This window comes from Artemia sp. Qi Xiang Cuo, chromosome 8, assembly GCF_049724085.1.
Source record: "Artemia sp. Qi Xiang Cuo chromosome 8, ASM4972408v1, whole genome shotgun sequence".
Taxonomy (NCBI): Eukaryota; Metazoa; Arthropoda; class Branchiopoda; order Anostraca; family Artemiidae; genus Artemia; species Artemia sp. Qi Xiang Cuo.
Window position 1 is genome coordinate 37,503,284 of NC_142801.1, and position 12,855 is coordinate 37,516,138.

Sequence of the window (12,855 nt, forward strand, 5' to 3'; positions counted from 1 at the left end):
GTTGCATTTAAATTTCTTAGTGTTTCCTAATAGACGGAAATTGAACTTGAAGGTTTATTTAGTCTTTATTATTCCTAACTGCAAAGATCCGAATAATCTTAAAAGAAAAGAATTGTAGACAGCATTTTATGATAAGGATACGGTAAGAGACTATAACCCGAACCGGTGATGCTGATCTCCGTTTCATAGCCCTCCAGCCAGGAAGAGTAGTGGAGGGGGGGGGGTGCTTAGGGCTAGTCATCCTGTGCTGTCGCACACCCTTCCTGTTAACCTTCCCCAGGTATCCATTTAGAGCATGGTGAACCCCGGGTCTCCACTAACCCCCGTTCTTGACCAGATAACCAGCGACACCGGGACTCGAACACCTGTCCTTACGGACACATGATTTCAAGTGTAGTGTGCTAACCAGTATTGTAAAGTATGTGCACTGATTTTTTCAGTGCAGCCAAATGATGTACCCTGAGCTGTGCAAAAAGGATTATATTGGATTAACGCTTGTTTAGTATGTTACACATTAACTTTGTTGTGAATAAAAGTTATCAATAAATATATAAACCTTTCATGCTTTAAAACAAGTGTCCAGTTGCCAAGTAAGTAAAAAACCAAGCTAAAAATACAATAAAATATTTATTTTAGGGTGCAGCCTCATCGCTACCTTTTGTCAAGGCATACCCACCCTCCCTGCTCCCAGTGCCAAAATATTTAGTAGTTTTTTATCATTTTTTTTTTTATCGATATTTCAGTAATAAGCTTTATTTCTAAGTGTTAGTCATTGCTTCAGTAGCAACGAGTAGTTATCAGAGTGGAGTAAACATTTCATATCTAACTGTTTTTATCTCATGAAGTCCTGGACTCTAAGCCGAATTTTATTTTTATTTGTTTCACATAGCATAACAAATTTTCCAGTAAACAATTAATATTCTCTACTGTTTTATTATTGGATTTCTTCAATAATCTTTTCTGTCAGAGGAGAACAATGTTCACGATCTTTTGAAATATTTAATCAAACTTCGGTTTAAATACCGGTTTATCGGTATTTATATAAACCGGTATTTATGTAAACCGGTTAAATATCGGTCAATATAAGTTTAGGTGCGTAAACAATAATAGCTGAATGTTTTGAAACTTGATAGTTCGAATGCCAATATATTGATTGCACTTAAGTTTTTTATTCATTCGTAATTCCCTTAAGAATAGAGTTGTCTTAAGTCTTCTGTGGTATGGAATATTTATATTCGTACATTGTAGGTGAATGATTTGGATATCGGATCCACAAGTGATGTTCCTGCTTTAGAGTTGAAGCCAATTTTTGATAAAACATATTTGAAACAACGACCTGAGGTCTCTTGTGCTAAACTGGCTGGCATTAAACCTCCAGGAATAACAGGGAAATGGCCGGAGACATCAAATTTATTTTTTTCTTCTGAGTTCTCTGGGAATGATTTTATATGTGAGAAAATCGAGGTAAGTTTTTATAAGTTCCAGAAAGTTTTGAGGTAATTTCTAAAAAAAATTGTTGGTAAGTTTAAAAATGACCATTTTGGAAAACGATAAGTCAAAGCAAATGTTGACAGGTATAAATCGCTATATATTTTTTCCTGGATTATTATTTGAAGTTTTTATCTTGAGTTTTACTTTAAAAAAAAAAGAGAAAAATTCTTCCCTTCCGAAGAAGAATTTTGTACGTACAAATTTCTATTTCTAAATAACATTGTAAGTTTTCTTGTATTTAATTTTTCACTGATCATGGTAGTTGGATACATGACCAAAAAATATTTTAGTGTTGACTTTGACCACTTTTGTTTATTAAGTGTTTATTTTTGCATACATTCTTGCTCGTGTATGATGTAAAGGCCGTATTACCACTGTAGACAATTTTCAACTCGAATTTTTTTGAAATGTAGACTTGGGTCACTTTAAGAAGTTTATGCATAGTCAACAGTCATAGTCAAATGTAGACATCGTTTCAATAAATGTTTATTTCTCTTGTAGTTCTATGAAGATAAGAATGTTAAAAAGCCATTTTACCCAAATTTACTTATAAACGGCTCTGACCAAATCCTGTTATCCATCAGGCAAAAATTATTAGACCTGTATTGGGTCTGCCATCCCATATTCTATATCCTTCCTTTCTTGAATATTTTATTTTGTCCATTGTCCATGAAGTAGATTCAATTATCCGGTTTAAATAATAATAATAATAATAATAAAAAATTAGTAGAAATTCTTTGTACAGTTGGGGTTTTCGGGATCCGAGGCCCGTGGATGCTACCAGAATCGGGTTGGAAAAGTCTAAAAGTTCTTCCACAACCAATATTTCTGTAAAAAATAATGCACATCCGATCACTTATTTGTGCTAAAGTTGTATAGTGTCCAGTTTAACATTAGCCTCTACCGTTTCCTCTCTCTCTCTCTCTCTCTCTCTCTCTCTCTCTCTCTCTCTCTCTCTCTCTCTCTCTCTCTCTCTCTCTCTCTCTCTCTCTCTCTCTCTCTCTCTCTCTCTCTCTCTCTCTCTCTCTCTCTCTCTCTCTCTCTCTCTCTCTCTCTCTCTCTCTCTCTCTCTCTCTCTCTCTCTTACTCTCCTCTTTTATTTGAACTCACTCGTTAACAACACTTAACATCCTTTTTACTTTCATTTATGCCAGAAATCACCGGAGAATACATGGGTTGTAAACTTGTTCCGGGAAGATTATGAAGATGATGGCCCTCTGTCCCCGCCTAAAGTTGTTTTACGTAATGTGTCCAGATTACTTGTTGAAGAAGGTCTTGCTCTACCAAAGGAAAGGTATAAAGACATATAATATAGAAAATGTTTAAAACAAAAGTGATAATGTATAACTTGTTTATTTATTTGAGCTTCATTACTTAGTTCAGTCAACGTAGTAATGGTAAATGTCCCTTTCTCATTTGATTTGCTTTTTTGTATTGCGGACTACTCTCTGGAGTAAAAAATGAAAAAGATATATTTTCTATTTGATAATTTTTTCTCTTTTCATAATGTCATTTATTTCATTATCCTTTACTGTATTCCATATGTGTATACTTCTTCTCTTTATCCGCATGTCGAATGCGATGTCCATGGCTGCGTACTTAAAGGACCCCCTTTCTATGTTGCAAAATGGATAGAACTAGTGGAACTTGAGGATGTTCACAAGAGAATTGAGAATCGAAAAGACCTTGTTAGGCTGTTCAAAAGTGAATAGCTCTAAACTTTGTATTGCTTTTAATTATAACTTGTTCAATGTCGCTCTTTCTCATCCTAGTTTCCCTCGTTTTTGTGTCTTAAGTTTTGATAATATATGGCTGCTGAAAGACGAGTGTTTTTCCTTTCCTCTTTTTCTATCTGACTATGATTTTTGTACAACAATGTTTGATTAAAAAAGATTTTTACTTCTATAAGTATTTTTTTCTACGAAGATAGAGTTTTTCCCGGTCTTTTGTAACCTAAAATAAACTGAAAAATATCACCCTGATTCTATAACAATTTTTGGATTAATACGTCAACACGGATATTACATTTTCATGGCTGCTATTTTCCCTAACAAATGCAAAAAGCATAGGAAATATTAAAGTTGATTGCCTGTCTTTTTTTAAGAAAGTTGATATAAAGACCAGAGCTATGTCAAGGAGTAGACTACGATATTCTACATAAAAGCGCATAGCGGGGGGTCCTTTAAGGCTGGCTTGACCCCCCCCCCCCCCCTACAATCTCCAATAAATTGGAAAATTTAAGCGGAAAAACATAGTTATTCATGCTTTCGATCGCCTTGGAATAGGACGAAAACCTTCTGATTGGTTCTCGGCTCCGATTCTTGCGTACCAGAGCTGGTAGCGAGTCACTATGCCTTGAGCCTATGTCTCATTTTAATCCCACGTTCTTGATTCCTAGTCAGAGTCATGAATCTTAAAGTTGATTCTCCTTTAAATATGAGTGCCATGGTCACTGTTAGACCACCATTAGGTCACGAGACCTAATCCCCTCCTAAGATTTGGCAGGTTTTCTGAGTAAGTTCAAAAGTTGGAATATAACAAAAAGATGTTACTGCTCATTAGGTGCAATGGTAAAACAAAATTCTATTTCTCAATTTGCTCGAGTAGGGAGCTTTACCTACTCATAAGATTTCTTTTATTTACGAAAAAGTAGTATTTTATATGGCATTTTGATGCTAGGTGTTCATAGAACTTGGGGAATGGGTGGTTGGGGGGAGGATTGGAAGTATAACTTTGGTTCATAAGGTGCTTCAAAAATTTCAAATGGCAATTCCTGTAAAATGCTGATGTTTAGATTATAAATGGAAAATGAAGAATATCTTGTCTAGAAATATTTACGGGAAATGTTCCTGAAAAAAGTTAGTAGAGTGTAAAAAATCGATCTACGTAAACTACCCTTGTCCCTCGCGAACATTTGTAAATTTTTAGTAAGCATCTCTACGACAAAAAAATAGAAAAAAAAAGAAAGAAATCAGAAAAGTGTTGAAAACTTCATTTTCATTTGAATTCAGAGAGAGTATGTTTTCGAAAGTATGCTAACCTAATATTTACTGGGCGAGAAGTTGTCATTTGTTTCTGGTGTCAAACAAAAAACTATGTTTCTGAAAAATATTACAACTTCAAAAACAACAAGGGAAGCTAAAATGAACAAAACTAGGAAAAGGAAATAGGACAAAGGAAAGAATTCATCAGACATAAGATTTGGTAGCGAAATTTTTATGAAGAGGAGAAACATTGGTTAAAAAGAGTAAACATAAAGAATAATTAACTAAGAAAAACATTAAAATCTCAATATAAAAATTTAATTACAGAATAAAATAAAAAAAATAATCAAAGCGTTTATCCCTGTATAAAAAACCAATTTTATAAGTAGAATAATAACATAGCTCTTTACGCTCAGCTTTGTGACGAATATTCTAATGAACTTATTGGATGCATGAATAATTTGGAAGTGTGTTTTCACTTCCAACACTTCCTAGTCCAGACCATTAATCTAGACTAGGGAATAAAAACGAGCAATTTGAAAGTTTCGTAGACTGCTTTTGAGAGCAACCTAGACTGTAATGTGAAAAGTAATTTCTGAGAAAAAGAACCATGCAAACAAAAAATAGTGAAAAAATGCTAAATTTAGAGTCATTAGACAATGCTGATAGAACTTGAATGAAAATGAAAGCAGCCATAAAAACTAATTAGAGTTTTGCTGATAAGGATGAAGTTAGAGTATTATTGATATAGTAGTTAGTTCACAATGGGAATCCAAATGCACAATTTTTCCTTCTGTAATTTAACTAAACAGTGTGTTAGCTGATCAAGTTGAAATTAGCCAATCAGATCATTTTCCCCCAAAAAATCTCTTGGCTAGAATCTTTCAACTTACGCTAGGAAACCACGCTGGATTCAAAAATGTAATGCTTCTTCATCAACGATAAAAATCCGATCATTAGTGTTGGTGTAACCAAGTTATAGCCAAAATCCCCGTCTTTTGTACTCGATAGGCCTGCCTCTTACCTTTTCCCTTATACAAGTTGCGTATTTGGGATAAACTAAATTGGAAAATTGCTCCCATTCCAATTTTTTCCAAGATTGGGAAATTTAAATTTTTGTACTTGAGGAAAAAGGAATGGTATGCACTGTGACCGCAGTCACTATAGTGAATTCGAGTTGAAACCCAAATAAAATTTACAGGACCAATTACTTTTGGAATAATTATTTCTTTAAAAAAATGGACTACTGCTGTTATACTTTATACTAAAGTAAGGCCAACTGACTATACCGCAAAAGAAAAAAATATTTGTAGCTTATAATTAACTTCTGAGACCATACTGTCCGAGCATAACAGATTGAAGACACAGGAAAATATGGCGATTTATAGTTAGTTGAATTTTTTCGCTACTTGTAAATCACTTTCAGTTTCCTACGTTTTCTCCTATTTATTAGCCATAAAAAAAAAATTACTCTGAAGGTAAACCTCAAATATTGGTCTAATATCTATTGCAAGACCTCAAATGACACCTAGTACTTACAAAAAGATAACCATTAGTCATAAAAACATAAAAAATGAATTTCAGTGGGGTTAGCCTAAAGTTTCATGAAAATGGAATTATTTAAACGGAGTTACTGCAACTTAAATGAGTTTTGAGTACCTTTGTGTGGATGTTCCAGTGTAAAGTTGGGCTTTTTGACGCACATAACGAAACTCGAGCGTTTAAAAAGAATGAAGAATTGCAGTTTTAAATTTGACGAAAATGGTTAAACACCTTTTTTCTTTGAACAGCTTGAAGTATCCAAGTTCCTTAGTCAAGAGTAAAATCAAGGAAAAATTTGGTTTGTCCGATAACGAACCAATATCTCCTTTTTCCCCCCTTTTTTTCATTGACTGACCTATCTGATCAGCCCAGACTAAGTGGATTTGCTGGACTTGGAATGTTTCAGGACTTCCCAGACTAAAAGATCAAAAAATATGTGACGCCAAAATAATTGACGTGACAGATCGGCTTGAAAATTTCATCCAAAAGACCCTGGCCCTAGCGGACCCCTATGCAGAAAAAAGATGGCACTACATTTGGCTGCATCTATTTCTAGTGTCTGCCACGGGACCACATTTTCTCCGTCTCTGATCGACTTGAAACCTATATGAAATTTTGACTGGACTAAGGAAACTACAATGAAAACAGACATTTTTTAAAGGAGGCTAGGTCAATTTGTGACGCCCAAAAATGAACCCAAAGATAGCTGGTTTATTAAATACAATAAAGGTCATGTAAGAGTGTACCAAGCAATTATTACCAAGCATTGGCTACGAATAAACTAACATATTGGTTACATAGTAAATGTACACGGAAAGAAAAAACTAAACTGCTTAAAAAATACTTAAAAATATAAAAAAAAGTACTGGTTAAAGAATAAAAAATAAATGTTGCGAAACCATTCGTATAGTATAAATTATTACCACCATAGAAGAACAAAGATTATGCAAATTTTCAATTGTGAAAGTCTTCTTTTCCGTTCATCCCAAATTTATAGTAGAAAAAGTATTACATAGCTTTCGCACACAAATGAGGCTGATCGATTATTTTGACTGAATGATCAAATTTGCCTGAAAATTAAATTGTAATTTAACATTTTATTTGAACTTCGTAAATATTCCTTAGCTCACAATATAACTATGTGAATTAAAAACGAAAAAAAAAAAAATCTTGACCATTGTTCAAAAAAGAAAATAGTTTTTCACAGGAAAGTATAGCGCCATATCAAAACCTAAAAGGAGCAAAAATCAAGACATTGATAATATCAAGTCAAACTTAAAACGAGCAGAAATTACTATGAATGAATAAACGAACCCTAAAACGAAGAAGTATCTCAAATAAGAGTGGGGCTATCACCTCCTAAAACCCTCTAAGGATTAGATTGACATTCTCGCTTCATAGAAAGTAAGTTTTAATCGCACAATGTGTGTTTAGTTTTTTGTAATGTCAACGACAGCATCACAATGCTAATTAGGTTTAAAGAAAAGATAAAATCAATTTCTTAGAACATTTAGTCTTGTTTCCTATTTAGTTCTGCTATTTTTATGGACGCTCTAGTTTTATGGACGCTTTATCTGTCAATACCTTTTGTTTTCATTCGATTTTATGCGAAAATATAGAAAATTGACGTCTAAATAATACTTTTAAGCAAACATTGGTAATTTTTGAAGCAATCTGGACAAATTACTGAAGCAATATTTTGAATTGAGGAATCATAATGATATGTTGATTGTTTCTCTATGTTTGTTCAGGGAATGTACTTAATTTAAGCATTTAAGCATTGATGGAAATTTATCGAATATCAGACATAATAGAACCTGAATGATTATTTAAAATACAATAATATACGATAAAAGAAAGAACTCCTTGGAGTTGGAGCTTTTTTTTTATTCAACGATATAATAGAAAAAAAGAAAAACCGCTTACCATATACTTGTTTTCAGTAAAGCTCAAATAACACTATCCTTTTGTAACTTTGAGGGGGTGATTGCTTAACTCTTGTTTCTGGCTTCATTGTTCATTTATTTATTGTATTTTCTTCTTCTCTTTTTACGGTTAGTTCATCAGAGTAATTTCTGCTTCTTTTAAGTTCTGATATCACTCTTTACTTTTTTGTGAAAAACTGTTTCTAAAGAACGCTTTTTAAAATTAATTAGTGCAACAGCTCGGCATGTCACACCTTATGAAAACTGGGATCTTACGAGAAATTTAAACATTTATTTTTAAAGGTGTAGGTATAAATTGGGCCCATGACTCCCTAAACCTTGAGTGCACATCTGCCCCATAAATTCCTAATGACTCTGGGAATGACATCGCATCTGTAGCCCAAGGACAGGGGTCCTAAGCTATTCGAATCAAATGTTTCTCCAATATACATATTATTAGAAAATATGGACATGGTCAACCTCGCAGGAACTAAAATCGTCCATGGATTAACCTTTGGCAGTGCGAGAACCCTCTCTGAGCTTTCCAGCCAAGGTGGTTGATCAAAGGAATTAAGTCTGTTTTTTTTGGGGGGGGGGGGATATTATTCTGAAGGCAGTAATGTGGCTAAAGGGGTGTAAATGCATGAACAAGTTTTTGCTATTCTGTTGGCTTGAAACTTACAGAATAGAAAACACACAGTCTAAACAAAAAGGTGTTACAAGACTTTAAATATTTTCGATCCTTCGTGACAAGAAGGAGCTACTGATCTTGAAGTATCCTAGACGGGTCTAGATTAAATGAATTTACCATACTTGGAAGATTGAATTAGCCTAGACCTAGAGGACTTAACGTGCTTAGAATATTTTTGATCTGACCAGACAAAAAAGAAAGAAAGAAAAAAGGCTGCTGGACTTGGAGTACTTTCGACGAGAAATATTAGATCAGCCTAACCAGATCAACCTAATCAGCCAACCAGACTTGGAATATTAGATCAGCCTAGACAAAAGGATTAACAACATTCGGAATATTCTCAGTTAGCTCAGAGCAAAAAGAATTACCAGACTTGGGGTATTTTTAGTCAGCTCAGATGAAAAAGACTTATTGACTCGGAAGATTTTCGACATCACTAGACCTTAAGGAGTCACTGGGTTTGGAATATTTTCAATTAGTCGAGACCAAAAGAAGCTGTCGGATTCCAAATAGCTTTGAGATCGTGAAACCCACTCTGGTCTTTCTGACCCAGGCCAAAAGGTGTTTTTATCGGATTTTTCCTTTCCATCGGTCATCTTGAAACTTACATGGTATGTACTCTTGACCAAAGGGACCTCAAATTATTTGTTAATGAAACCTAAATTATATGTCTGAAATTTGCAGGGTATGTATCCTATAACAAACGGACTCCAAAGCACAGTTCATTTTTGCTAAATGGGTGCTATTGTATTTTATTCTTCTTTAATGCCTGATCGGCTAAGCATGTAACCTGGGCCAATCCGATTTCAATACAAAACATTTTGCCAAAGGGTTGGACATGAACAAAATTTCTTCTTTGTTAGTTTTAAACTTACAAGTTATGCATCCTGGATCAAGAGGATCTCCAAACACAAGAAATTTCCGAATCTGAAGAATTTAACCTTCAAATGCTAAGAAGTTTGAAATTGGACCCCTTTTGTAAAGCTAAAATGAGTCGGTTCAACTACTATGATGTGGGGTACCATTCGGCAGAAAATCGGAAGAATACTATATTGATAGAAGTTTGAAATTGCTTGCTATATTGCTTCAAAATTGAAAAGAATCGAATTGCAAATAGTACAACTGCCTACCTTATAGCTAAAATTTGACTTTGTTTAGAGTGGTTATGTACGCTACTGATGTCATTGGCTCACTTTGGATCTCCATTCTTACAGACTGAAAATTTTTGCGTGATTTCGGTTCAAATCAGGTGCTATGTGTTTGTCTAACTGTTAGAAATCTTATGCGGGAGGGGAGAATGTGAAGCGGCATGGATGGCTAAAGGGTTTCAGTGATGCACATTAGAATTTTTTCCATGATTCCAGTCAAAACAAGGCTCAACCTGCCCACCTTTCTGTTAAAATGCAGCGTTGGTATGGGGGGTCAGAAGCACTGACCCATTTTTTTTTTTTTTTTTAACACATTTCGAGATTTTGGGCGATTCGAGTTAAAATGAGATGTAACTTGAAAACATTTCTCGTGCCCACCGAGTCATTTCACAGCTTAGAATTAGTTCTTTTCTGCCCGGGGTCGGGATTTGCGTCTCCGAAATTGTATAGCTTGGAAATGAATCCAATTACAGTCCACAGAGTTTTGGAAGCCCTTAGTGGTATTATTCCAAAACCAGGCATATAGCTGAAGAATCAGAAGCGGTTTTCTTCAGCTTTTTAAGTCTCATTTATTCATCCTTAGCAATGTCTCTTATTTTACCAAATAAATATCAAAAGTAACCAAATAAAAATAATATTTTATGCAATAAGCTTTTTTAATTTTATGAAAGATGAAACCCGTGAGATGTCTTGTTTTAGGGGGGTAGTATGCATGAATTAGACACGCTGTCCTGTCAAACTTTAACTAGGGGTACCAGTATAAATAAAGCCAAAACTTCACTTACTACTTGATTAGAAAGGTGTGACATAACAACATGCAAAACTCATAACCAATAAGAACTATTCTTTTCGTTAAAGTTATTTGATTATATTAATGAAAACCAAAGCTTAACGACAGTGTTGCAACGAAATATGAAAATAACTTTCTATGACGAAAATAAGACAGTGAAAAAGAAAGCATATTTATGTCATCTACTTTAATAGAATTTGATTACGGTGTTGTTGCTGCTAATCTCATTTCCTATTTAGTTATCAGTAATTGTTTCTGAAGCTAATTTCCTCTATATACTTTCTCTTTTAGCGGATATTTGGCTTTCTATTTCAAAACTGCGGGAAAAGTGTTTTTAGAAATAATTATTAACTCATATAGTCATAACTTGACTTAGCCTTGTCGGAATTTGCTATTTATCAATATATTTCTGATTAAATCTTTTTCTACCCTTCTTTTTGTTTTAAGTTTTCGATTTAGGAAGAAAATCTCGAGCAATTTTAGTTGAAACATGGGTAAGACATATCCAAGCCATCTAACTCTTATGTAATTCCTTTGTTTTAAAAAAAAACTTCTTATCCCCCTCCTTTCCTTGGAAAACATCCAAATCCATGATTGAGCAGTCCTTTTCCTGGTAAGTGAATTTCAACATTGTCCTTTTATGTGATGATAAGTTTGGTTCTTCAATTTTTACACTTGACTCAGACAGTTTACATAGGAACTAATATTACGTGATTGACATTCTAAACTAAGTCAAATATTACGTATCTCTTTTCCAAGGATCCAGTGTTGGAGAACGCACTATAGGTGGAAACCAAATTCAAATCAAGAGGTCAAAAACACTATTTAATTTACCTGAAAACCCGTCTATATAAACATCTGTCTACAAAAAGACGGAGTAATAAATGAAACAAAACAAACGAAATGAAAAAAAAAGAATATTTGCCTAAATAAAACAGCGAGAATAACATGTAAGTGTAATTGAATACAAAAAAAAGTAACGAACATAAAAATGGACAGCTTAATTATATTTGTTACAAGACCACTAACCAAGGATAACTTTTTTTGTCTCATAACATAAAAATGTAAGCAAACAAAACAATTGTAAGAAAAGAAAAAAACTGGCAATGGCCTCGAATCCGGAATGTCTGAGTTGTCGGAATGTCGGAAGTGTAATTGAATACAAAAAAAAGTAACGAACATAAAAATGGACAGCTTAATTATATTTGTTACAAGACCACTAACCAAGGATAACTTTTTTTGTCTCATAACATAAAAATGTAAGCAAACAAAACAATTGTAAGAAAAGAAAAAAAACTGGCAATGGCCTCGAATCCGGAATGCCTGAGTATTCTTGGATTTGAAGGTTTTCTTCAGCAATAATTATACAGAAAGAACACGGCAACCGACAAAGGCTCTTGACTCATCTCAGCGTCAGGACAAATTGATCAGCTATCTCGATTTGTCAACATTCTTTGTTATGTGACGCTACAACTGCTGTCCAAAGAACTGCAGAATTTCTGAGAAAAAAAAAATTAAAATCATTTTGGCGCTAGTTGCAAGGTGCGAAATAATACACGGCCCAATGAAAAAAAAATGTTACGAAGACAAGAAGAAAACAATAAAAGCATATTTACTAATAAAAACATAATTAGCTTGTTGGAAAAAACACAATTCTGCTGAATCTAATGACCTCATCTCTAACTAACAACGGACTACAAACCCGTATAACAAACTAGATACCAGATTCAGAACTTTGCTCCCTAGTGTATTAGTTATTATGCCCCAGTTCATCTGGGGTAAAAAAAAAAAAAGGCTTCCTCTGGATAGGGTGGAAAGAGGTCATGAGAATCTACTTTAAGAAAATATAGAATCCGTGAGAGAGAGAGTAAAGCTTTAAAGAGATTAGGACGGGGGGGGGGGGGGTTGAGTACCTAACTGTCATGGCCTAGATTGCTTGGTGCTGCGTTGAATTATCGTTAGTGGTAGTAGTGTAGGCTTTTCTTTTAACGTTGAGGTTATCGTGTCTATAATTCTGACTAATTCTGATTAGATACGTTTATCACTTATATAGATTGCACATTTCCCCCAATCATTCGTACCGGAACGAAAAAGTCCGTACCTTACTTTGATTTCCTGGTCCGTATTGATAGATAGTTCTCGCAAAGCTGGATCCAAATTTTAATATGTTAAGTGGCTAATTGTGTATGAACAATAATGTCCTTGAAGTTCACTTTTTATTATGCTCAACATTTGAAAATCATTGACTTTAATTAACCATAGTTAGGTTTTATGGTTTCTAAAG

At 34.1% G+C, this 12,855-nt stretch overlaps 1 protein-coding gene across 2 annotated transcripts in view; it reads left to right on the plus strand.

Moving 5' to 3' along the window:
- The window catches only part of qin (tudor domain-containing protein qin), a 207,348-nt gene that overhangs the window by 168,282 nt on the left and 26,211 nt on the right, over positions 1 to 12,855 (plus strand). For both annotated transcript variants that reach the window (XM_089093401.1, XM_089093402.1), the window contains exons 21-22: positions 1,249 to 1,464; positions 2,646 to 2,785. In XM_089093401.1, the coding sequence (XP_088949527.1) occupies positions 1,249 to 1,464; positions 2,646 to 2,785 (356 nt within the window). The remainder of the gene's footprint in view (positions 1 to 1,248; positions 1,465 to 2,645; positions 2,786 to 12,855) is intronic.